The 23,916-nt window shown below is 40.2% G+C and overlaps 2 protein-coding genes across 5 annotated transcripts; one reads left to right on the plus strand and one right to left on the minus strand.

The window, feature by feature from the left end:
- Positions 1-334: 334 nt before the first annotated feature.
- On the plus strand, positions 335-15,456 carry LOC6599332 (ras-related protein Ral-a). Of its 4 annotated transcripts, none has more exons than XM_026994374.1 (5): positions 335-515; positions 10,428-10,626; positions 10,697-10,857; positions 11,622-11,796; positions 14,711-15,456. In XM_026994374.1, the coding sequence occupies exons 2-5, from the start codon at positions 10,474-10,476 to the stop codon at positions 14,813-14,815; spliced, it is 594 nt and encodes a 197-aa protein (XP_026850175.1). In that variant the 5' UTR covers positions 335-515; positions 10,428-10,473; the 3' UTR covers positions 14,816-15,456. The 4 variants fall into 4 exon arrangements, with proteins under 4 accessions (XP_026850175.1, XP_026850173.1, XP_002024575.2 ...); XM_026994372.1 differs by lacking the exon at positions 14,711-15,456 and adding an exon at positions 13,540-13,722; XM_026994373.1 differs by lacking the exons at positions 335-515; positions 14,711-15,456 and adding exons at positions 9,695-10,346; positions 13,540-13,723.
- A 5,451-nt stretch (positions 15,457-20,907) lies between these two features.
- On the minus strand, positions 20,908-23,599 carry LOC6599331 (mucin-21; the record flags this gene model as incomplete). Its single annotated transcript, XM_026994370.1, has 6 exons — positions 20,908-21,265; positions 21,338-21,992; positions 22,088-22,191; positions 22,363-22,495; positions 22,572-22,731; positions 22,809-23,599. Coding segments are annotated over 6 exons (1,914 nt in total), but the record flags the coding sequence as incomplete, so codon positions are not given.
- Positions 23,600-23,916: the final 317 nt, after the last annotated feature.

The following is a 23,916-nucleotide window of genomic DNA, read 5'->3' on the forward strand; positions in this document are numbered from 1 at the left end:
GTAAGGAAATTAATTTAGTGAAAATTGTTGCTGACCGGTTTTGCTTAAACATTATTTTGTAAGCAATGCAATAAATATGAATGTTTAAATTGAGCCAGTCTTGTAGGATATTAGTTTGATAATAAGATAAAATTATGAGTTCAGACCTGAAGGTTTTAGCTAGCTAGTAATATTACGCCGATTATCAAAAACAAGGAATATGATGGAACTTAAATACAAATAACTCATCAGTATTTGTACGGTATATTTTGAAAATTGTGACGTATTTCGGTATATTTCACTGCTGCTCACAAGCAGGCCGACTATCAAAATTTCATCCAACGGCGGTAGTTGCGCGGCGCGGCAAAAAATACATAATAAATAAATAATAATAGATAATATTATTGTGGTAAAATTGTAACACCCGAATTTTTTTTCGCCCAAAAACGGTTTGTGGTCTCATTGTTGATCAAAAGTGCAGTTTAAAAAACACACACAAAGTCACAGGAGGAAAGCAGCGGCGAATCCTAAGAGAAGTACGTGAAAGAGTGAGAGCAAAAGCGGCGCAGCTATAAAAAAAAAAACAAAAAAAGTCATTACGCATATAGTTGTAATTTTGTTAATATTTTTGTATATTAACGCATCTGTATAGATTTTTGTGCGTGTGTAATTAAATTTTTTCAGCGCAGTGTAAACACTTTTTTACTTTCTTTTTCTGTGTTTTTTTTTGCAAACACAAAACTTACACGAACATTTGTCGTTTGCTCGTGTGTGTGTGATGGCTTTAATTGATTAATAGCCATATGCCTGTCCCGACGGTTGATTCCCGCTAGAATTGGTAATTGTTTGACAAACAAAATTCTTGTAAAAACCGCCAAAAAGGCAGCGCCGCAGTCGCCTGCAAAGAAAGCATCGGCAGCAGCGACATCAGCAGCCTGCTCCAAAGTGTGTTAATACAAGGTGAGGCATTCCCCAGAGTGCACTCTCACGCTTATCCCCTCATAGGGTTTGTAAGTGCGTGCAGGACACACACACGCAGCACCGGAGGTGGGACACAACATGTATGCGATTCGGGAATGCCCCACCTTCGTTTAATATACCTTTCCCCTCTCTGTCTGGCTTTGGACGCTCGTATGTGTATGTGTGCGTGCACAGCAAAAGGCAAAAAAAATAATAAAAAAAAGAAGCCAAGCCCAAAATGTATAACGGAATGCATAGCAAAAAAAAAGTGAAATTTCTCTGCACAATTTCTCACTCTCTCTTGTTCGTTTCGTTTTTGTTGCTCTTGTTGAATATTTAAATCAAAAATTATATTCGCTTATTGTTCACTCAATGACAGAGTGAAAGAGAGGGGGGGTTGGGGCGGCTATTCTTTCATTCAAAAAAGAACGAGGGAGAGAGGCTTTTTATCAACGGCTATCAGCGGAAATATTCGCTTCTGCTGCCGCACCCCGCTTGACCTTATTCTCTCACTCTCACACACACACACGCAGTCACCCGCTCTTTACGTTTCGTCTGCGGCGGCTCTCATTCCCTGCGGGAGGGCGTACAAGGTGCTGGCAGAGGGACCGCCCGCATTTTGCGGGTTGGCGCATGCTTCCCCACCCCCTTAAAAATACTGTTTTTTTGATAGTTTTTGATGTTAGGATGTAAAATATAACGTGGCCTATGGAGGGGGAAAGCCGACACATTTCTGATATTTCTCTGCGAAAATTTCCAAATTGACGTGTCGCGTCGGTAGGCTTCCTGCCTACCTCCCCCCACGCCATCTCCTATGGCGCTTTGGGACGTGCCAATTTTCAGATTCTCTCGCTAATCAGCAACCGACTTTGACATTAACGTTTTATCATCATGATCACAAACTTTATCACGCTTCTTGGTTGCTTGTTTTTTTCTTCTGGTTTTCATCTTTATCTTCATCACGCTTCTGGCTTCACGTAGACGTTTGCGTTACGTTACGGAGCCAGCTGCATGACACACATCTACAAATGGGTTTCAGATCTGCGTTTTACAGTTTTCAATTATGTTTTCTTATCCTCTCGCTACCTCCCTCACTCTCTCTATCGTTCTGTCTCTCTCTCTCAAGTTCAAGTTCAATTGCAATCCATCAATTTGTTGTGGTCTCTCTCTCTCTCCCTCTCTCTCTCGCTGTCTCAGATCTGACTCACCGTTAACGATCCTCAAATACAACATTGTTTTTTGTGTGTCACACACTAAACACAGTCATTCGTGCCTCTCTCCCGCCCTCCTTCGTTTCTACTAATTGTTGTTTGGTCGGTTACCAAGGGGCGTCAAAAGCTTTCAGCGTCGCAAAAGAGCGCAAAGCGAATGGAGGGAGAATGGGAATTATGCGAATAATGCGTTCTGAATTTCCCCCCCAAAAAGGCCACCCAAAAAAACACACACGAGAACTGTTTCTGCTGCGATGACAGCAAAAGATAGAGAGGGAAAGAGAGGGAGAGACTGAGGTGACCCAGACGCAAAGGCAGGCTCCCAAAACACCGTTATTGAGTTCATTGATTTTCAATTTTGTCTTTGATTTTATGTTTGAGCATTTTTATGTTTTTCTTTGTACATGTACACACCATAAATACCCTACCCTTCGCGCTATGGCCCACTAATTTGTGTCCGTTCGGTTATGGGAATGTTCCTCCTAGTGACTCTCGCTTCGGGTTTTCCCATCACTTAATCGAAAGACTGTTTATCGGATCTGGCGAGCTGCAAATTGGGAACAGTATGTCAGAGATAAGTGAGAGCTCGAAGAACCTGCTCTTGGAATTGGATTCCTTTGTGGGAATCGTAAACTTTAACCTTAATGTTGATTGGAAGACACACTTTTCTGTCAGTGGCAATATTTATTGTCTTTTGAATAGATTAACAATAATACCTAGAGGAACAAACAAAACCGAATACTGAATCATCATTATGGAACGCGGAGAGTTCGTTGGAGTATCTTTTGTTCTGTGTCGCCAAATGAGCGTCTTGAAAGCAAACCAGCAACAACTTAGCCTAATTTATAGCCATCAAGCTGTGATTTGGTCTAATTTCGTGCCTAATGGGAGTTCCGTCAGCAAAGAGAATTAGAGAGAACTACTCGTAGATTTAGGTAAAGTCTATTAGGGCTTGAAAGACTTTTCTGCTTCTGTTTTGTAGAGCAAAAAGATTGAAGATCAGTTGTTATTCCAACAAGATTTTACAGCTGTTATGAATAGCAGTAGTTACATCATCAACTGGCATTCCATGACTCCAACTTTACAGTATATATACAGGTTTTCGCATGGGTTCTCTTCGAAGCTTTTATTGCTTGGTTTTTGTGTGTGTGTTTTTATCGTCTCTGAAAGATCTTTTATCACAGGTTGACTCTGCCTAGGTTTTAATTATGGTTGCTCAGCACTCCGCCCCTCCTTTATCCTCTGCATTCAGCAAAACACTTCCCACGCATTGTGTTCGGTTTTTGTATGCCTTTTTTTGGTGTGAATTCAGTTGTTATTTCGCTGTTGGAACCTCTAGGCTTTTTATCGCCATGGGCAAATCAAACTTGTTCCCCAACATGACTCTACGCACAAGTTTTTCCTGCCTATGGTCCAAAGAAAGTTTTGTATCCAACCTATACAAGAAACAAATGCGAAACACTTTTTCAAAGTCAGGGAAATGGAATACGATACGATACGATACAAATCTCTGAATACGAATAACATTGAAAATATTCGTATTCGTATTTGTACGACATTGTGTATAGGATATAAGAAGAGATTCTGAAACAGATGCCGCCGATTCCCCTTACTTGACATTGAAAGCGTCGTCACACGCGACTGCGCGGCATACAGATAGGGGAGCTGACAGGGGCATTGTCAGAGGCTTTGACGCATGCCTTGGCTCGCTTCTAATGCTCGCATGTGAGTCACAAAAATGAAGTTTCCATGTCAAACATGCCTCAAAACATATCCTTCAGCAAGCAGTTCAATCGAATAAAGGGATTATACAAGATGGTCCGCTAACTCGCTTTAGGGTCTTATAAGACCCGAAAAGAGAGCGCATTCATCAGGCATTGAGCATTTCTCTTTTGGTTTTCACGTGTGTAGATTATTTATTTGCATTCCGCTTTGGCTCAAGTGCATTGAACCAAAGGCTAATCCAACGGCATCTCTGACAAAACGAGATAAGCAAAAAAAAAAAAAAAAAATGAAAAAAAGACAACACCCGTCTCGCACTTACAGCCGCGGAGCGAATATTAGTGGCTAGCAGTGGAATATACATACATATGTATATGTGCAGTGAAATATATGTGAATAATGTGTCGTGTTTTTTAGTTCCAGCTACATGTGTGTGTGTGTGTGTGTATTAGTGCTACTATTCTGTTGAACGCAACTGTAAACCGCGCTCTCTCTCTCCCTCTCTCTGAACAGAAGAGACCTGCATTTAATGATGCCAGGCAGCAGGCAAAAACAAATTCTCACACAGCCCAAGCACCGCACCACATGAGCGCAAAAGAAGTTGATGACAAGGCGGCGGCGGCGAAACAAGAAGGAATGTCTGCCCTCCGAAGGGGGGGCATGGTGGTCGAATCATTGCATACCCTATGTTGAAAAAAAAACAATCAAATCGAGACCAAGAATATACGCAAAATATTGACTCAAAGCAAACCTGTCTCTCTGTAGGGAGAGAGAGAGAGAGAGATACGTCTGTGCGTAAAACTGTAACTGTCTCCAGTGCAGTGCTCTCGCCCTCTCTCTCTCACACACACATGTGGCGGTTTATTGAACTTAATCTTGTGCGGAAGTTTAACAAAATCACGCCTCTGCCACTGCCTCTGCCTCTGCTACTCTCTCGGTCTCTCTCTCTCTCTCTTCTCCTATGGAGAATGCAAAAAAGACGCAGCGCAGCGCAGCGCAGCGGCTCTGCTCTGCCGCTATTGCAACTGTAAAGATTGCAAATGGCGCAGCGAAATAAATGGCATGGGAGGAGGTACAGAAGAGACACAAAAAATAACTTGGCATTTGGCAAACGTTGAAAATAAAAGAGCACAGAATAATCATTCAACGTTGGAGAGGGGCCGCAACGAGGGTGTGGCATTTAACAAATTACAAATAGGGAATGTTTTTAATACAGAAGAAGAAGCTTTAAAGCATATCTGTATCAACATGGAATATCGGAAACACCCCGAACATGAAAGGACTTTATAGGACCCCAAACTAAACACGTTTCCACCATGCCATTCCTCCCGAGGGATCCCCGATCAGTGAACTAAAATATCAAAAATCCTTTGGTAAATAAAGAAAGATTTCCATTTTTGTACTTTACAATGTAATGCGATATTTTTTGGATAAATTGTAATACAGTGCAACTTCCATATGGCGAATCTCAAGAAGAATTCCTTTTTGAAGAAATAAATTCGTTGTATAGAAAACTTTGTTGTATGGAAGCTCGTAAAAGAGAAGTTCGACTGCATGACGTCACAGAAAAATCAGCTGTTTTGCCAGAACCTCTCTCTCTCTCTCTCTCTCTCTCTCTCTCTGTAGAGCATCCCAATAATCCCAAAATATTTCTTGGGCCATTCAATTGTTTCCTAAACGAGTGCCGCGAGTATTATAAACATTTGCCCGAGACCTGTGCTGTGCGGTTCATAAATACACAAAGTGGTTTCCAGTAAATAGTGCTCTATTCCTCCACATATATGTATCTCTTTCCCGTTTGCGCTAACTGTAACTTTGTTGGCCACAAAATAGCTTCAAGGTTATAGCCAACAAACCGCAAAATGCTGGCAGGTGGGATGACGGCGGTGGCAGTCAACCAACCAACAAGCAGCAACAACTGAAATAAATACAAAATAAATTCATTAATTTAACAGTTAGGCTTCGAAATGAAACCTAGCGAAAATCCAAAGCAAAGCAAAGCAAAAGAGCAGAGGAAGACGATACATGGAACATGGAACTCTGACATGAATTTACGGCACACGCAACGCTGAAAGATGAGAAAAACTGTTAGACCACAAACAGCAACAACGAAAACAACAAATAAACAAAAGAATGATCCAAAGCAGACATCCAAAAGACGGCGGGCGAGATACATATGCCGAAGAAACAGATCCATCATTTGATCTCTTGAAAGATACACAAGCAGAGGTTCTAGGAAATCAAATACCTAGACTTTAGTACATCCAAAAAAAAAAAAAAATGGTTAAACGACAGACAGTACTTTCTATGGAATACACAAGATAAATCTAGGGTTTAGAGTCGTATCCTAACCGATTATAGTACAAAGATTTGTCAAAATCTTCACAAAGATTCTTATACTCTTGTCAGTGGCTCACAGAAGGCTTTAACCCTTAAGATACAAGATACACAAGTAGCTAATGGTTAAGTTCTCAGAATAAATGATTAATTTAAATTTTGAAAACCGTGTGCCGTAGTTCCAATTAGCCGAAACATTCTCGGAATAATGGTGGCCCAACGCGTGAATGTATCCGTTTGCTTAGGGTACATTTTAGCCGGCAGGCAATAGCTTGAAGTACTGAAATCCTCAAGGGATAACTCCTGGACCCATGTGCAGCCTGGAACCTGTAAATGTTAGAAGCACTGGAGGCATACCCTGAAGCATGATAAATGTAACACGAACTTGGTGGGCCGTGGGTCGCAAGGGCTCATTAATGCGACTCCACTAATGGAGCACAGTAGAGAAATTAAAGCCAAAGAGCACACGACGCTGCAGAGAGAGAGAGAGAGAAGGCCAGGCGTTCTGTGGGAACTCGTAATAGCGGTAAACTCTCTTCGTGCACCTTTAACATTAAACTCTCAGACTCTTGGATTCTTCACTCCTTCACCGCCCCACCCGAAAAAAAAAGAAAACCAAACGTAGTTGCACATGCCACATCACGCTTCAGTAACCACCCACAAAACTTAGACCTGGAACGTACTACCGCCAGAAGGGAGGGGAAAGAAAGGGCCATGGAAAATGCTAACCAAAGGAACCACCAACCAACAAAAAAAAAAAACAAAACTAAACGCAGACACAATGACGTCATTTGCAACAACCACCAACAAAATCTACACAAGGTGGAGGAAAATCGAATGGGAAAATGGGGGAAAAATGCACGACCCCCATGCGAATGAGTAATAAACACAAACCGGACGGAGGCTGGAGGCCCCGTCCCCCCCTATAATGTGGAGTATCCAAAAAAAGAATTAAGTAAACGGCACGAAAATTGCCTCCAATTGCGAAAAACTTGATCAGCTCTATGTCTAGAGAGATCTGTTAAAAATCAATTGAGAGCAAATAAATATTGAAATGCTTTTGGCTTAATGCAAACTAAATTATTAGCAAAAGAAATGAAATCCAAGTGGAAAGGGATCATCATTTTTCGTTTACGATTAAAGTGTTATTATGGGGCTGAAAGACTCGTAGGAATCGTTACAATCAAACGAATACACAGCCGAAAACACATCCCCCTGCAGCGAAGAGTTTATTGTGGCTATATTTTCCATATAATATGGGATATGTGACCGCTTGCTTATGGGAACTTTGGACAGTGTATCCAACGTGCCAGAAACTATCAAATGAAATAGTAAAACGATGAAAGAAGATGCAATTTTAAACCCCAAATGGGATGGATGAATGGAGGAAACCACACGCAGAATGTTTGTTCCATTTTGGAAAGTTAAGAAACGAATGACGTCATTCGTGTGTGATGTGTTTTCCCTGACGGCGCATTGTATTTGGGGGTAACAAAACGAAATTTCCGCAAATACTAAACATTTGGGAAAATGTTTTCTCGAAAATCTCGTCTCGTTCATTTGTTTATACCGATCTCAATTTTGGGTTTCCAAATTGTATATGGAATGGACAGACAGACAGACAGATCTCCTCTTTCGCTTTGTACTTTTTATTTGTGTATTTTTTGTTTTTCTTTAGACGTCTTTTTTCATGAGCTTTGAGTTTGTGTTTCGCTTTTCTTTTCTTTTGATTAAAACAATTAAATTCTTTTTACGATTGTGGTTTTTGTGAAAATATGGCGAAAATATGGCCCAACCTTGGCCCATAAGTCGAATGGAATGGCTAAATAATAATCTAATCAGCAAAATTCAGTATTTGGCCGAACGGCAGAGGCTAGAATTCAATCAAAACTAATGGCAGAAGCAAAGGCAGGAGCACGAACTGCAAATTCCCAGAAGAATGAATGCCAGACACACGGATACACTGATCTAAAGTGGTTCGAAACACACGCAAAGAAAAATACAATAACTTGATTAATCTGAACAGAAAAAAAAACAATGTAATTATTGCCTGTTAAGTGATTTTCTTTCTAGCATTACAAAATGGTACATAACTACTCGTATTACCCCTAAGCGAACGGCTACAATTCATTGTTTAAGGCCCTGAATGTGGGATATGTATTCCAGAAGAACTGTCTTTTCCGAGAAGGTTTTTAGTGTTTTTTAATATCCAGAATCATAAAGAATAATCATATGTACTGGTTTGGATCAGACAGATTAGACAGAAGGCATCAAGGAAGTTCATTTGGGTGTTTGAACACCTGGCTTTCAGTAGGGAATCCCATAGAATAGATATCTTATGGCTGAAGGTAAGGGTATCCCCCATAGGTGGTGTCTGTATCTCTCTATGGCTCTATAGCTTTCTCACCAGTTTTTCCACACCGTTGCGTATGAGTAACATTTGCAATTGAACACGTTTGCTGTTGCGTTGTTGCTGTTTTTCCTGTTTTATTTTCAGTTTTTCCATCTTGTTGATAATTCAATTGCCTGCTCGAAAAACTTGGGCGTGGGAATACGTTTTATCGCATTGTATCGTTTCGTTGTTGTTAACTGAACGAAGTGTCGGGGTCTTGCATCGAATTGATTGACTTGCCAGCTTTTGCGCCGATTACTCATACGAGACCGGGCCCCAGGCCGCATGCACTCTATGCTACTTGTTGCTGTCATTGCCATGCCCCAGAGCCACTCTGGCAATTGTGCCCAACAAATTGAAAGTCTTGACAAATGTTTAAGCGAGTGAAAACGGTCGTTTCTTTGAGGATACTAGCTATGGACACAACTGTACCTGCTGCTACTACTGCTTCCCTTTCCTACATCAAAAACTACAGCTTAGGTGTATTGCTGTCACATTTGGTTTCTATATCGTTTGCATTTGAAATATATCTGTAGCCAGTGTTGGTTAATGCGGTTGCAACGCAACTGTACCCCCAGTGCCAGTAATTGATATGCCAGCAGCGAAGGTTGCGGCTGAATCTCGAATCTCTCATTGCCATTGGTCTAGAGAGTGCGATACTATTATTATTATTATTATTATTTTTGCCCTGTTTGAACTCTCGAACTGTGTGGAATATTTGGCCATAAGCCAATTGGCCCAACCTATTGGCTTCATTCGCTTTCTGAAATGTTCCTTCAATGCGTAATTTTTGGCTCAATTTATGGCCTCCATCGATGACGCAGACAATGGCAGGGCCCATGGCTGCTGGATCTATTGTTGTTTGGGGCACAAAAGGCTAATTGCAAGCGGCCAATGCACAATGACCGACACTTGGGATACCCTTCCTCGTATACTCGCAATCTTTCGCTGCCACAAAAGAGCTTCCCCTTCAAAAAGGGTATCCCAATGCGCCACACACTGAGAGAGAGAGAGTGGTGTACAATTTTGGCCTGGTCTGCATTATGCTGCCTGCTTCCTCTTGCACCGTGCCCCGTGCCCCGTGCCCCGTGCCATTTGGCATGTGTAAATGTTTGGTTCATTGAACTTTTCATTTTATGCTTCATTTGCTACAACCGAACAAATGGCAACAAAAGGAAAACAAGAAACAACAAGCCCTAGATGGAGGCAGCAGCTGTGTGCCACAAAAACGAACCGAAGACCACTCACCCTGGAAAAGACCAACCCCCGAACCGAAGCACGAGCATTTCCCTTATTTCTGTAAAGTTTTAAACATTCATCTTGAGCGATGAATATGTTATAAGCAATTGCACAATTGGTCTTTCCTTTGGGATCGTTGCTTTGCCTTCTATAAGTGACTGATGTTACCCTCTGGAAAGAGTATATGTGTCAAAGAAAACACCAATTGGCAGAGGCAGTCGATTGCCGGCTTACATAAGCCGAAAGCCAAGAAAGCAAACCAGACAAACGACAGCAAGAGAAAACTACGAACCGAACGGAACCGAACCGAACCGACTCTGTCGAGCACTGATGTAAGGCAAAAGGTTAACGTTCAATGCAGCAACAGATTGACTTGCCGTCGTCCGGTGTGCTGAGGACCATCAACACGCTCTCTCGGCTCTCCGAGAGACGAGCGCTAAAAGGAGATGGCAAACGGATGGACCCTCGACGGAGAGCAAATGTGCTAAAGAGGCGTCACCTTATTAGTAAATTCAACTTGATCTAAGGGTTCTATCCCATAGATTTTTCACTCCATTTTTATGCACATTTGTTGTATTCCTTTGCAGAAGGCGTGATTGTGTGAGAGAGTGAGAGCCAGGATAACCCGCCATTATGAGCAAGAAGCCAACAGTCGGACCGGCGCTCCACAAGGTCATTATGGTGGGGAGCGGCGGCGTTGGCAAATCCGCCCTCACACTGCAGTTCATGTACGACGAATTCGTTGAGGACTATGAGCCCACCAAGGCCGATAGCTATAGGAAAAAGGTAAGACGATGACCCATCGCCCATCGCCCATCGCTGGATCCTAAATACTACTCTGTATATATGCTTTTAGGTTGTGCTGGACGGTGAGGAAGTACAAATAGATATACTGGATACCGCTGGGCAGGAGGACTATGCCGCCATCAGAGATAATTACTTTCGCAGCGGCGAGGGTTTCCTCTGTGTCTTCTCAATCACAGACGATGAGAGCTTCCAGGCCACGCAGGAATTCAGGTGAGTGTGTCAAGAGGGTGAACCGGTGGCGAAAGGGGGAAAGGGGAGTCTGACACCGAGTGTCAGCCGCTAGCGGTTTTCTTTCTCTACATTTTTTTGTATTGCTGCTAATTAGTCACACAAGCACCCGGGTTTGTTTCTATGGAGACACCAGGGGGCTACACAGGCCCATGCGGTGGCATGTGCAATGCATCTGCGTCTCATAAAGATGCTTGTCGCTATCATTCTGCTGTTGGCAAATATGTATTGTTATTATCAAAGAATTTCAAGCAATCTAAAGGGGTTTTCGTATGGTTTTCTGTGTAGAAAGCATTCCTCAGGGGTTTGGCCACGAATTCTCTACAGAGGACACTTTATTCAGTGCCTTCTCAGGGCACCCTCTAGCCGCTGCCTCAGCTATTCCCATTCCCATTTCCATTTCCCCTTTGACCTAATTTGAGTTCTAAACATTCAGTGGGAAACGCGAACCCTTTAGAATTCTAGGTACATATCTAGGTATTATTGTTTAGCGGCTGGGACCTGCCACACACTGAGGGGTTGACCGGTTTGCAAATACATATCTCATGGGTATATATATATGTATTCCGGTGAGTGTTTGAGTGCCTGTCTGTCGCGTAGCCACGCACTGACTCACCTGCAAAAAAAAAACAAAAAAAAAAACATTGCCATTAGCAGATACGATAAGCCTATCTATATACACACACACGTATATATATACATATCTCTAATGGCTCTCTTTCTGTGTCTCTCTCTCTCTTTTTCAGAGAACAGATATTGCGGGTGAAGAATGACGAGAGCATACCGTTCCTGCTGGTGGGCAACAAATGCGATTTGAATGACAAGCGAAAGGTGCCGCTGAGCGAGTGCCAATTGAGGGCCCAACAGTGGGCGGTGCCCTACGTGGAGACCTCGGCCAAGACGCGCGAGAATGTCGACAAGGTGAGGGCAATGCCTCCTTCAGTTAAAGACCCCCCCCCGGCCACCCCATCGCCAGAGGGGGCCCACAGTCACAGTTACAGGCTACCCAGATACACCTGCACTTGCAATCGCAATAAACAAACACCAATACGAATACGAAATACGAAATACTCTTTCGCAAGCCACAAAATATATGCACAAAGAGCGTTAAAGTCTTAATTTAAGTTAATTTAAGTTCCAAGCATTTCTGTGTGTGTTTCTTGGTTTTTCCACAAATTACAATTTAAGGAAGGAGGCAAAGGAAGCCCACAGATTGGCTGGGATCTGCGGCAATTTTTAAAGATTTTTATTCCAATCTAAGACTTTCCATAGATCCCTAGATCTTGATAGTTATTAACAAAAGTTATAGATGGTATATATCTTAGAGCTCTCTAATTTCTACGATGATTTACGCTGACTGCTTGGCAGTCTTTTAGGGCTATTTCTGAATCTTCTCCAACGACCCACCTAGCTCTGATTTGCTCTGGCATTAAAGCAAATCCCTCTTCCAACAGACACTTACAGTTTTCCTTAGAAACCCCCACAATCGCCATACGAACATACACATGAAAAGGAAAATGCACACTCGACGTATCATTGGGCATGAGTAATTATTGTAAACACTCATTTAAGTCTTATCTTTGCGTTTGACAATAGTCAGAACTTACTTGGAGAACAATTTAAGATTATTTTAAGTGTAAGATCCGATACCAAAAGGAAAACAAGCTGTGTTTCAGTAAGTTCCCTAAGTTTAGCATAATCTAGGGCCCCATAACGAGATCGGAAAGGAAATGTGATTCATTCCATGTTATATCTCTCCCCAAAAATATTTAATCTATCTTTATGCACTTCAGTCAAGGCTTTCTTTCCACTGTCCAAGCAATTTGTGTGGGTGTACTATTTTTTAGTGCTGATAGCAGCTAGCATTGAGGAAGTCCGATAGGCATGGCGAACAACAACGGATTTGGGTATTAATTGTACAATAGAACATAAGTCATGTCTTTAAATTCTATCAAACACTTGAATATAGAAAACAGTATGGCTCAAGTCGAGTTTCGATCATTTGTAATGATCTAATGATCGAGGTAGAACTTCATCTAAAACGTATAAATATCCATCCCTGGTAAGGCCTTAAATATTTCAAGCATATAAGAATCCAATCCATCCAATGGGTTGGAGAGATGTAGCGGACTGTCGTAGGTGGAAAGTGGAGAGACGGAGTGCTGTGCTAGGAATTAAATTCATTTTAAGTTTATAAATTAAATATAGAAAATGGTAAAGTGTCGCGATACGTATGCCGCCACTCTTTCTTCATTCACACACACACACACACACACAGACAGAAACCCACACAGCAATACACAAACACAGACGCAGCTAAAGCTTTACCCAAAAAACAGGAGCAGGCACCACATAACATATAGCGTAGCTTTTGTTCGCTGCCAAGCTTTCGATGTCGTTGCGCCGCTTTTATTTTATTTGTTTTATTTCCAAGAAATACAAAAAAACCAATGCCCTTTCTCGCTCTCTCTCTCTTTTGCACAAGCCGTAGATGATGTGTTTGTGTATTGGTGTTGTTGTTTTTTTTTTTAAGTTTTTTTGTTGATATTTTTTGTATAAAATATAAGTTTTTCACATACGAATTGTAAAGGCTGATTGTTGATGCTGTTTCTCTGATTCTGATTCTGTATATGACTTAATTCCCAATTAAATCCACAATTGCAGGTATTTTTTGATTTGATGCGCGAGATAAGGTCACGAAAAACCGAAGATTCGAAAGCCACGAGCGGGCGTGCTAAAGATAGATGCAAGAAGCGGAGACTTAAGTGTACCCTACTTTAGGCATTAGGTGCATACAAATCCACTACTATTCAAAAAAAAAAAATAAATAAATAAAACTACAAATACCCAAAATACAGTACAACCAACATATAATAACCAATATATAATACAATAACCCATAGATTTTTTTGGTTAAACCTTTAGCTTGAATCTTGAATATACCCAACAATTTTAGCTTGTTTGCCGTTTGCTTTTGGCTTTAAGCACTCTTCTTTCCTTTATTAACCTTTAACCGTTTTTTTTTCTGTTTTTTTTACTTTCATTTAATCATGATATTTGGTTTGCCAACACTACAAACACAACTAACTAACCACAAAAGCTCTTTTCCAACACTGAACTTCTTTGGCCAGAAAGCTTGTACCAGCACTGTTTGCTTACACTGTACATGGGACAGACCATGGGCTGTTCGGGGATCCTAAAACTGAATTTCTCTTCTGTTTCCTTGGCCCTAAGAGGTTTTACTTTTTGGCGCTAAAGCAGGTTCCACTGTATTTCATGGTCAGACATTTGTTTTCTCTTTTGTCAGAGCTTTTAGGATCTAAGACTTTTTGTATAAGATCTAACACACACACACACACACGCACAAAAATGTACATACACCGACATACCTATACAAACACTTATTTTTTATATTTAAATTTTGTGCCTGAAATTTCTTTAGATTTAATTTGGTTTCTTGGTTTTCTTCCTACTTTGATGATCTTTCGTTTTCTGGTATTTTCCGGTAATGATGTGTGTACAGTGGGTTTTATGCTGATGAAACGTACTGTACCCACCTTAACACCCGGAGTGGGATGAAGTAATGGTATCTAAAGTATCTGCCCTGTTTTTGGGTAGAGACTTTAGGAACCTATCCTTTGGTTCACTCTGTTCTTAGTCCTGTATAAAATTTGCTTTCGTTTTTCTCTATATACATCTTTTTTTGGTTTAGCAAACTTTTCAAAATTTCTGTTTCTTATAGAGAAGAAATCGTAACCCCAACACAACAGCAACAACAGAAACGAATTGAATGATATTAATGTATTTTCTTTATGCATATATTCCTTCGATTTAGGTATTTTATGATCTAATCAGGGATATTTCATCGCGTAAAAAACAACGTCAGACGGACGTGAAACAGCCGCCGAAGCCCAATTCTCATTGCTGCCAATTGCTGTAAGATGAAACAACCAACAAACAACAACTACCACATGATGAACAACAACAACAACAACCACAACAAATGCAGCAGCAAACAACTTGCAAGAACAACAACGGCCGCACGGATAAAACCTTCAACAAAGAGCATAACGTTATGTTAATAATTAATTAACTTAAAGAATAAACAAAAAACGCAAACACACGAAAAACAAAATGATTTTCCGCACCAAACGAAAAACGCAAAACACTTAATCCAAGCAAGAAATGAGCATTGTAAAATACATAAACGATATATTAATTTTTTTTCTTTAGGCAACAAACTAAATAATTTTCGCATCTAACAGCCGGCCGTCATGAAAATTCCTTTCGAGTCAAGTTCTGTTTAATTTAAACAAATTTTTTTAGTCGACAATTGAGACAAAAACAAGCCTAAAGCGTAAACTTATTAAATATAATCAATCTTAGAAGCCTAAACAACCAATTATGAAATTCATTAAACACTATAAATATCTCGTTTTTTTTTCGTAATAATTTTTAATTTAAATAGCGAAATGCAAACACACACACACACAAAACAAACAAGAAACCTTACAGAAAAGCTTTTTATGAATACTTCTATATATATTTAAATAAACAACAACAAAAATATAAATAGTTAAAAAAAACCGAAATTGCTAAACAAAAAAATAGAAACGGAAAAATAGAAACTTTCCCATTATTAAATATTAAAATGAAATGAAACGAAACAAATTTTTAAGGCAATTTTTGTAATTTTCTAAACGGAAAGCAAAAAAAACAAAAAAAAAAAACAAATAGAAATAGATATACATACAACAAAAACAAAAACAAAGCAAAAACAAATGCAAAAATTCAGAGAAAACTAGAGAAACGAATTATATTTTTGACAAGCTTGAGAGATTTTCCTTGAACAGTGTTTATTTCTTGTTTTCTTTTGTATTGTAACGCTGAGATACATCCAATACGAGTACATACGCATGTATGCACGTACTATAACTATATAGATACATATGGCAATTTCTCCCAATTGATTTGCTTGTTTACTTTTGTAAAACTGCATTCTGTATTGTAATGTTTAAGCTATTATTATTATGATAATTATTATTATTAAATATATAAGTTATATATGCAATCGATCGATGGATGGATGGTTCAACTTTTGTATCAAGCATTTACCTTCTCCTACCCCTACCCTTAATGCTTTCTGTCAAATTTCGTGACAATTTGTTGCTAATCCCACAAACACGGACACAACACACACACACAAACACACATACACATACACATACACGTTCAAGCACACTCTTTCTCATTCAGAAACCAACACTCGCTCACACGCATACATATGTATATCCAAAAAATAAAATTCAGCAACAAAACGCATTTTTTTTTATATGAATATATATATACATAAATTATGATTACGAGAGTTGCAATGGCGATTGCATGAGCGTACGTTTAGCTTGACTCAGAAATAAACCGAAAAATATGAGAAATAAAAACCAAACAACAACAACAAAAAAACCAACAAAAACAATCGAAATTTAGTTTTACTTTTAATCAATCAAGTACCCACAAAATGGGGAATGAATCGAATGATATACCTGGTCGTCAGGCAGCTCCCTTCGTCTCTCCGACGAAATATGGACGTGCCATGCCAGGGAAGCTTTAGATATCTTTATCTACGGACCATCAGATATCTTTTGCCTCCGTCTCCGTCTAAGATGCCATCGCCCATTGGATCGATCAACAGGTTACGACACCCATGAAATACATATGTAAGTAAATTATTCGTACAATACCTGCACATATATTATTATACCGCCAAGCGCCTACTCCACTGGTGAGTCTTGTTCCGCCATATCTGTGGAGGAGTGCTCTTGAGATCAGATCTCATTCTGTAGAGTGCTGGGAATTCCCATACGATGGGCATGCTCCATTTTAAAAATGTCTCAGGACTTATGCTCCGTCTTCCTTGGTCTTCCTTCCCTTCACTGCTCGAGCTCCTCCGTGTTTTGGCGAGTCCACAAAAGAAATGATATACTCCCCAATTTGTAGAACACATTGTTCCAAGTTTTTGCTTTGAAATCTGTGTATTTTTTTTTTATTTTTTTCGCATTTTCTGTTTTCTTTACACATTTACATTTATATATAATATATAGATCCGTTCTTCATATATACTTTTTTTTTTATATCCATTGTAGTTGATGCCTTAATTCATTTTGTTTTTTATTTTTGTTTTTGCTTGTTTATGCATTTTGTTTAAAATTAATTTTACAAGTTACATTTACAGCTAAAAAGGTTTTCTCTCGTTTACTTCTGGTTTTGTTTTGTTTTTTTTTTTTGCTGCTTTTAAACATTTATAATTTTTTTTCGTGTTGTTTTTCTTTGTTGTGTTTGCTGTCAGCTTTCTCCTTTATAAATATAATTTTTTTGTCGAGTTTTTTTTTCTCTCTTTTGTTGGTGTTTTTTTTTTTCTTGTTTGTGGATAATTATAATTTGCAATACTCCCGATGATTTTTATTTTCAACTTAAAGAAAAAATTTTAATAGAAATTAATAGTTAATTAAGTTAGGCTTAAAAATTCTAAAATGAAATCGTTTTGTTGCTGCTTTTGTTTTTTGTAGTTTTTTTTTTTAGTTAGTACGAATTACACAAAAGTATTAGGTTGGCTACTTAAAAATAAAACTTAAAAAAAAAACGTGAAAAAAAAAACATTTTCGAAAAACTAATTTCCAATTTGTAAATGAAAGAATTTCATAAATTAAAGAAGATAAACTTAAAAAATCTAGTTACGATTTAGGGTTACGATTCCTCAAACGGTGAAACTTGTCTGTTTTTATTATTCTTTATACAATTGCGTTTATGATTAGTAACAGAAATCAAGTAATAAACAGAGACAGGGGCCTATATATTGTATCGTGGATCGTACAACTATATCCCGGGGGCGCAGTTCCTCTTACAGCTTACACAGTAACTACAACATTTTACAGTTTACATTCAAAAACATTTACACAGACACAATCCATACACATACACATACACATATATATTCCATACGTTTGTTAGTTTTCGATTTTTTAAGCTTTTATTTTTGTTTGTTGTTTGTTGTTTTTTTATTTGCATTGCAAGTAAAAACTCTTTCATGTGTGAAAATAATTTTCATTTTCGTCTCATTTGCGGTGAAAATCTGTATAAAAAATGAAGTATATTTTCGTTACTCTTTTGTCCATATTTTGTTTTGTTTTTTGTTTTTTTTTTTTTGGGTATTTTTATTGTTAATCGTAAAAGAAAAAGCCTATTTTTTCAAAATGGTATTTACAAAATATTGAAAAACTCTTTCCGTACCTCTCTCTTTTCTTCCCTACTAGTTCCTGTATATATAAGTATATATGTACTTACATACATACATATATAGATAGATGATATATAGTTTTATATTCATTGCCGCTACATTAAAAGAAACAGCAAATTCCGGAGGAATGCCCTCTCCTTCTTTTGGTGGCTGTCTCTCGTTTCGTTTCGTTATTGTTCCAGGACATATCTTTTGCTAATACTTTTATCAATTCTCCCTTCATCTTCATCTGTTTCGTCCCTAGATATACATACTACATATATGTATATATATATATATTCTAACACATACACATTGAAAAAAATGCTCCAAAATATAACATTTAGTTTTGTTTTTAGTTTTACAGATTTTTGTCTAGTTTGTTTGATTTTTTTTTTGTTTTGCTTAAATCAATAATTGTTGTTTGTTTTATTTTTTGTTTTTTTTTTTGCCTATTTCTATTTTGTTTTTTTTCTCATTTTTCTTTGTATATAAATATTTTTTTATAAGCTTTTAAAACTGTTTGTTTTTTTTTTATCAAAAAAGTTTTGTTTGTTTTTGTTTTTGCGTATGGTGGCATTATTTGTTGTGATTTTTACTACCGTAAAATGTTGTTACTATTTTCGCACACATACAGTGCGTTGCACAGCTATAGAAACAGCTTACATGGCTATGAAACGCACTGTGCTAACATTATATACATATGTCTGTCCTATGTCTTCTTCATATGCATTCGTTCGTGTCTTTCGAAAATCGTGAAGAAAACATACCGGAAAAATGTTACAAAATATATATAAAACTTTCGATTGAAAATGGGTTGGGGAACGGGGTTCGGGGATGGATAAATATGGGATATGGTTTGTATATATACCAAGGGCTCGCGCACAGTCTAGCCGAAACGGGAGCAGAAAGCGGGGCTGAAAGATGATCTGATAGCTCAAAGATATAGTTCGGGCGAAAGTTTTCAGCTCAGCTTTCAGCTAGAATGGGCGCGTGGCCTGGCGGGAGAGGAGGGTACTTAGCTTATTGCACTATTACACATTTAGCTACACAATGTCTACGACGATGCCAGTGTTTGTCTTACCTTGGTTTCACCTGCTACGATGCTCTAATACCTAATTCAAACGGGTACTACACACATATCTTTCGTTATGCTAGGGATGGGTTCTACACCAGTGATCGGTGATCGACAGCTGGCATTTCACTGGTGCCAGCCTGGCCGATCGCTGTTCTACACATACACATACACAAACATGTACATATACATATATGGGGAGGGGGGGGAGGGCTATGCAATAAATTCTATGGTTAAATGTATTTGCACACGCAGATATAACAAACACACAAAATACTCTATAATTTATTTGTATAATTCTATTGATTTGATTTTTGCTTCGTTTCCAGACACACAAAAAGGAGAAGAAAACAACAGAATTCTCACATAAATAGTTGGTTGTCATTTTGCGGTAGTAAAAAAAGTAATCCTTGTTGGCTGTTACGCGTACTCGTTATCCGTTCTCTATCTCTCATTCTCTTTACTTTGCTATAAAAAATGAGTACATCATTTCCTTCGTTTGGTGTTTGGTCAAGAGTAGAGACTACAAAAGGATTTTTTGTGTTTTTCTATAGATAGTATATAGATCTATATGCCTTACCAATATGTTTTGCATCATTTGGAAACTTGTTTTCGTTTTCGTTTTACATTTTAATCATTATAAGTAATCATTTTGTTGTGTGGTTTCTCCCCCTGTTTTGTTTTTTTTTAGGTTGTATGTATGTATACATATACATTATATAAGTGTGTGTGTGTGTGTGTATATTTATAAAGCGTTACCCATTGGTGGTTTCTGTTACAACAGCGCATTTTGGTTTACAATTTCTAATCCTCTTTCGTTTACAATTAAATGTTCTACTCTTAGTTGTTGTTGTTGTTGTTGTTGTTGGTGTTGGTGTTTTTGTTCAGATAGATCTAGATCTTTACTAGGCTATAAAGTAGTACATTATATTTAATTATTTATATATATATAGTATATATAAATGTTGCTTTTTTTTTGCATTTGTTTATGTGTGTGAATTTTTTGTTGCTCTGTTGTTGAAGATTCTGTTGTTTCTGCTCTTGTTGAAATTGCTGATGATGATGTTGCTGCTGGTGCCAAAGCTGTTGCTGGTAAAGTTGCTGCTGCTGTTGATTGTTGTTCGTGTTTTTTGTTTGCTCATTGCTTTTAATCCTTTTGTTGGTGTTGTTTTTTTTTTTTGTTGTTCCTCTTGTTATTGGTGTTTTTTTTTTATTGTTCCTCTTGTTGATGTTTCTTTTTTTTATTGCTGTTCTTGTTGATAGTTCTTCATATGATTGGTCTTGATTGGTGTTGATTATTGTTGAAAATGCCGTGGCTAGTTGTTGATTATTGTTGCAAATGTTGTGGCTAGTTGCTGATTATTGTTGCAAATGTTGTGGCGAGTTGCTGATTATTGTTGCACATGTTGCTGTTTATTGTTGTTGTAGTTTTCTTATATTTTCCCATTTTCCTGTTGTTGCAATTTTTTGTTGGTGTGTGTGTGTGTTTGTTTTCTCCACTGATGCTGTTGTCGCTTGTTTCGGTGTAAAATCATCTATTAAAAAATACCTTTCCTCTATCTTCATCTATCTTTCTTTGCTCTCTCTCTTTTACACAATGATTTTCAAAATCGATGCTAAATGTTGGGCGGAACTGTTTGTTGTTGTTGCAACAAATGTAATTGTTTGCTTTTGTTGAAATCGATGTGTGTGTGTGGTGTGTGTGTGTGTGTGTGCCAAGTGTTGTTGTTGTTGACAAAGAAAATTAGAAGATTCTTGAAGAACAATCATCATTTGTTATTTCATTGGTTTCTAGTTCATCTTCTCATAGTTTTTGTTGGTGTTGTTACATTTTATAAGGTGGGAGCTGTTGCACACAATTCAGTTGTTGTTGCTGTTGTTGCAGTTGTTGTTGTTGTTGTTTCTTTTTTTATTGTTATAGTTTTTGTAATTGTTTGTTGACTGTTGGCTGTTCCTGCTTCCTCCACAAAATTACTGCGCCGTTGTGCCAGCACTGAGCATCAAGAAATTGTAATTACGATCCTTGTCCGCCGGATGGAAGCCTGATTGAAATTCGCAATACGACAATTGAGTTTAGAAAACATAAAATGTTACAGCAACGTTGTGTCACTTACCATTCGCTGATCCCGCAGCTGATGGCACTGCGGTTGCCACTATGGTGGCGCCTCCATTCAGGGCGGTGCCAGGGCCGCCTGCGGCCCCATGATACTTGAGGCCAACGCTGCGCGATCCCAATAGATGCGCGGTCGTCTGTGAGGGCGACGATGAGGAGCTTGACGATGAGCTGGACGACGACGACGAGGATGAGGAGGAGGACGACGATGATGATGAGGAGCTCATGAATGAGGCCGACGACGAGACACCGCTCGACGAGGAGCTGGGCGAAGGCGACGGCGTCGATGGTGTGGGCGAACCACGTGTTGTGGTTGCACCCATCGTCACGCTCGTGGGACTGCCCGCCGGACTGCTCTGCTGGGAGTTATGCTGGATGGCCGTTGGTGAGATGGCCAGAATGCTGCCGTTCTTAATTGTCATGATGGCTGTTCCAGTGGTGGTCCCGTTTCCGGTTCCATTTCCATTACCGGAGATCAAGTGGTTTCCAGCAGTAGCGACAGACACAGCCACAGCTTTCCCACTGGCAGAGGAGATGTGCTTGGAGTTGGTTCCTGCTCCTAATCCTCCACCCACTATTGCTGCTGCTGCTGCTGCTGCGGCGGCGGCGGTTGCTGCTGGTGTTGTTGCATTCGTTTTGCTTATCACAGTTGTTAGCTGATGTTTTGCACGAAACAAACAGAGACAGAGACAGAGATATAGATATATAGATTATCGATCGGTTATGGGAAGGGGCGGGCGCATCTTCTTACCCCAGTTGCACAGGCAGAGGCTGTTGTGGCATCAAACAGTATGGTTGTTCCGTTGCGTCCACTGGCTGTTGCGGATGCTGATGAGCCGGCCGCCAGGCAAACGGCTAAAAAAGAGACAGAGATAGCGAGAGATAGTGAGATGATTGCGCAACACATGAAGGTCGCCGGAATCCGATTGGCAGAACCTCAAGAATATGCTAAATTTGATCTACATCCCGCGCAATATGCAATGCAAATCGGTTTGCAAATCGGTTTGCAAATCCGTCCGTTTGTACCTTTTTCATTCAGTGGAATGCTCTGCTGGTCGGTGTCCCTTTTCAAGCTATTCAATCGCTTTTGCAGCTCAATCTTCTGCTTGGCCAGACGCTCCGCCTCCGCCTCCTGTTCGCGATCCCGCTGCCTCAATTGCTAAAACGATCACAAAAAGAACGAGTAGTAAAAAAATGCCCTGCCATTCAATACCATTCGGTTTAATGATACCCACCTTGACATATTTATGGGCCGTATCGAGTATTATCAAATTGGAGGTCTTCTTGCGATCCTCGTCCCCCATGGGAAGCTCCCTCTTCAGCTGATCGTAGCACTCCTTCAGCTGGGCCCGACGGTTCTTCTCCAGCTTGTTGTGCACCTCCCGAGTCCCAGCTCTGGTTTTCGTGTGGAATCGCAAAATGCATTAGTAATTGGTTATCTCTATGGCGGCTGCTAGAGCTGCTGCACTCACCCGTTGCTGTTGGAGCTGGTTGTGCGCCTCCGTCCGCCGTGGCTTAGCTGTGATCCCACCGCTGGCGCCGATGTCGAAACGGAGGAGCTGCTGGCTATCGACGCTGCTGCCGCCTGGACATTGATGGGCTGGCGGTAGGAGCTGCTTGCGCCGCCCACCCCCCGTCCGCCATTCACATAGCCCAGTGCGTGGTGGTGCTGCTGGCTGTCGCCTTGGCCGGGCGCTGAAAATTTATGGGAGGACAGTGAGTACGAGCGTATACGGGCATTCGTGTCGGCCGCTTTGCGTGTGGGCATCGGTGGCGGGGTGAGTGGTATCCCTGTCTTCCCCAGGACATTCTTCTGTTGCTGGTGCTGGGGGTGGTGCCGCTGACTCTCCTGCCAAATGGCATTGCCCACGCCTACCCCATGGATGGCACCCAACAGAAAGGCGGAGGCGGAGGCGGCCGCGGATGCAATAGCGGTGGAGCCTCCTGCCGCTGTCGCACTGGTGCCGCTGTCTGGCGCCGGGTAGACACTGCCCTTGCCATCCGACACCAGCAGATATTTGCGCGGAATCTCCGATCCACCGCCACTAGTGACACCGCCACTGCCGCTGCCGTTGCTCAGTTTGTGCTTTGCAGCCTGATGGATCAAGGTTGGGGCCGCGCCACTGGCGTTCGCCCGCAGAATGAAGGTGGAGGTGGGAGATTTGACGGGAGACGTTGGAGAGTTTGGGCTACTGCCTCTTTCTGCCGCTGCCACTGCTCTGCTCGCTGCTATCACTGATGTTGTAATTAGTTGCTTCTGTAGCTGTTGGTGTTGCAGCAGTCGCGAGTAGGAGTTGTTGGAGTTGTTGGAGTTGGACGAGGAGTTTTCATCCTCTGAGAATGTGATCCGACAACCAAAGAAAACATAGGGAGAAAAATAAGGAGAAAAAAAAGAAAGAAAAATCATAATAAGAAAAAGGATACGATTTTCCAAAGGCCAAAGCGAAAACCAATCGAGCAAGAACTGCAATCTAAATTCATACCCGCTCCCCTCAACAATACATATACCTTATGGGGCGGGAAACGCTTCCTGCCTCCACTGTCCCCACAAATCTAAACCCTTTCCAATAAGGTTTTCTT

Source organism: Drosophila persimilis, unplaced genomic scaffold (assembly GCF_003286085.1).
Source record: "Drosophila persimilis strain 14011-0111.01,24,50 unplaced genomic scaffold, DperRS2 tig00002300-arrow-arrow-pilon, whole genome shotgun sequence".
NCBI lineage: Eukaryota > Metazoa > Arthropoda > Insecta > Diptera > Drosophilidae > Drosophila > Drosophila persimilis.

Bases quoted from the DNA above. Each gene is read 5' to 3' on its own strand.
- LOC6599332 (XM_026994372.1), top strand. From the start codon at position 10,474: ATGAGCAAGAAGCCAACAGTCGGACCGGCGCTCCACAAGGTCATTATG. The intron at 10,627-10,696 runs GTAAGACGATGA...ATATGCTTTTAG, and splicing joins CCGATAGCTATAGGAAAAAG to GTTGTGCTGGACGGTGAGGA. The intron at 10,858-11,621 runs GTGAGTGTGTCA...TCTCTTTTTCAG, and splicing joins CAGGCCACGCAGGAATTCAG to AGAACAGATATTGCGGGTGA.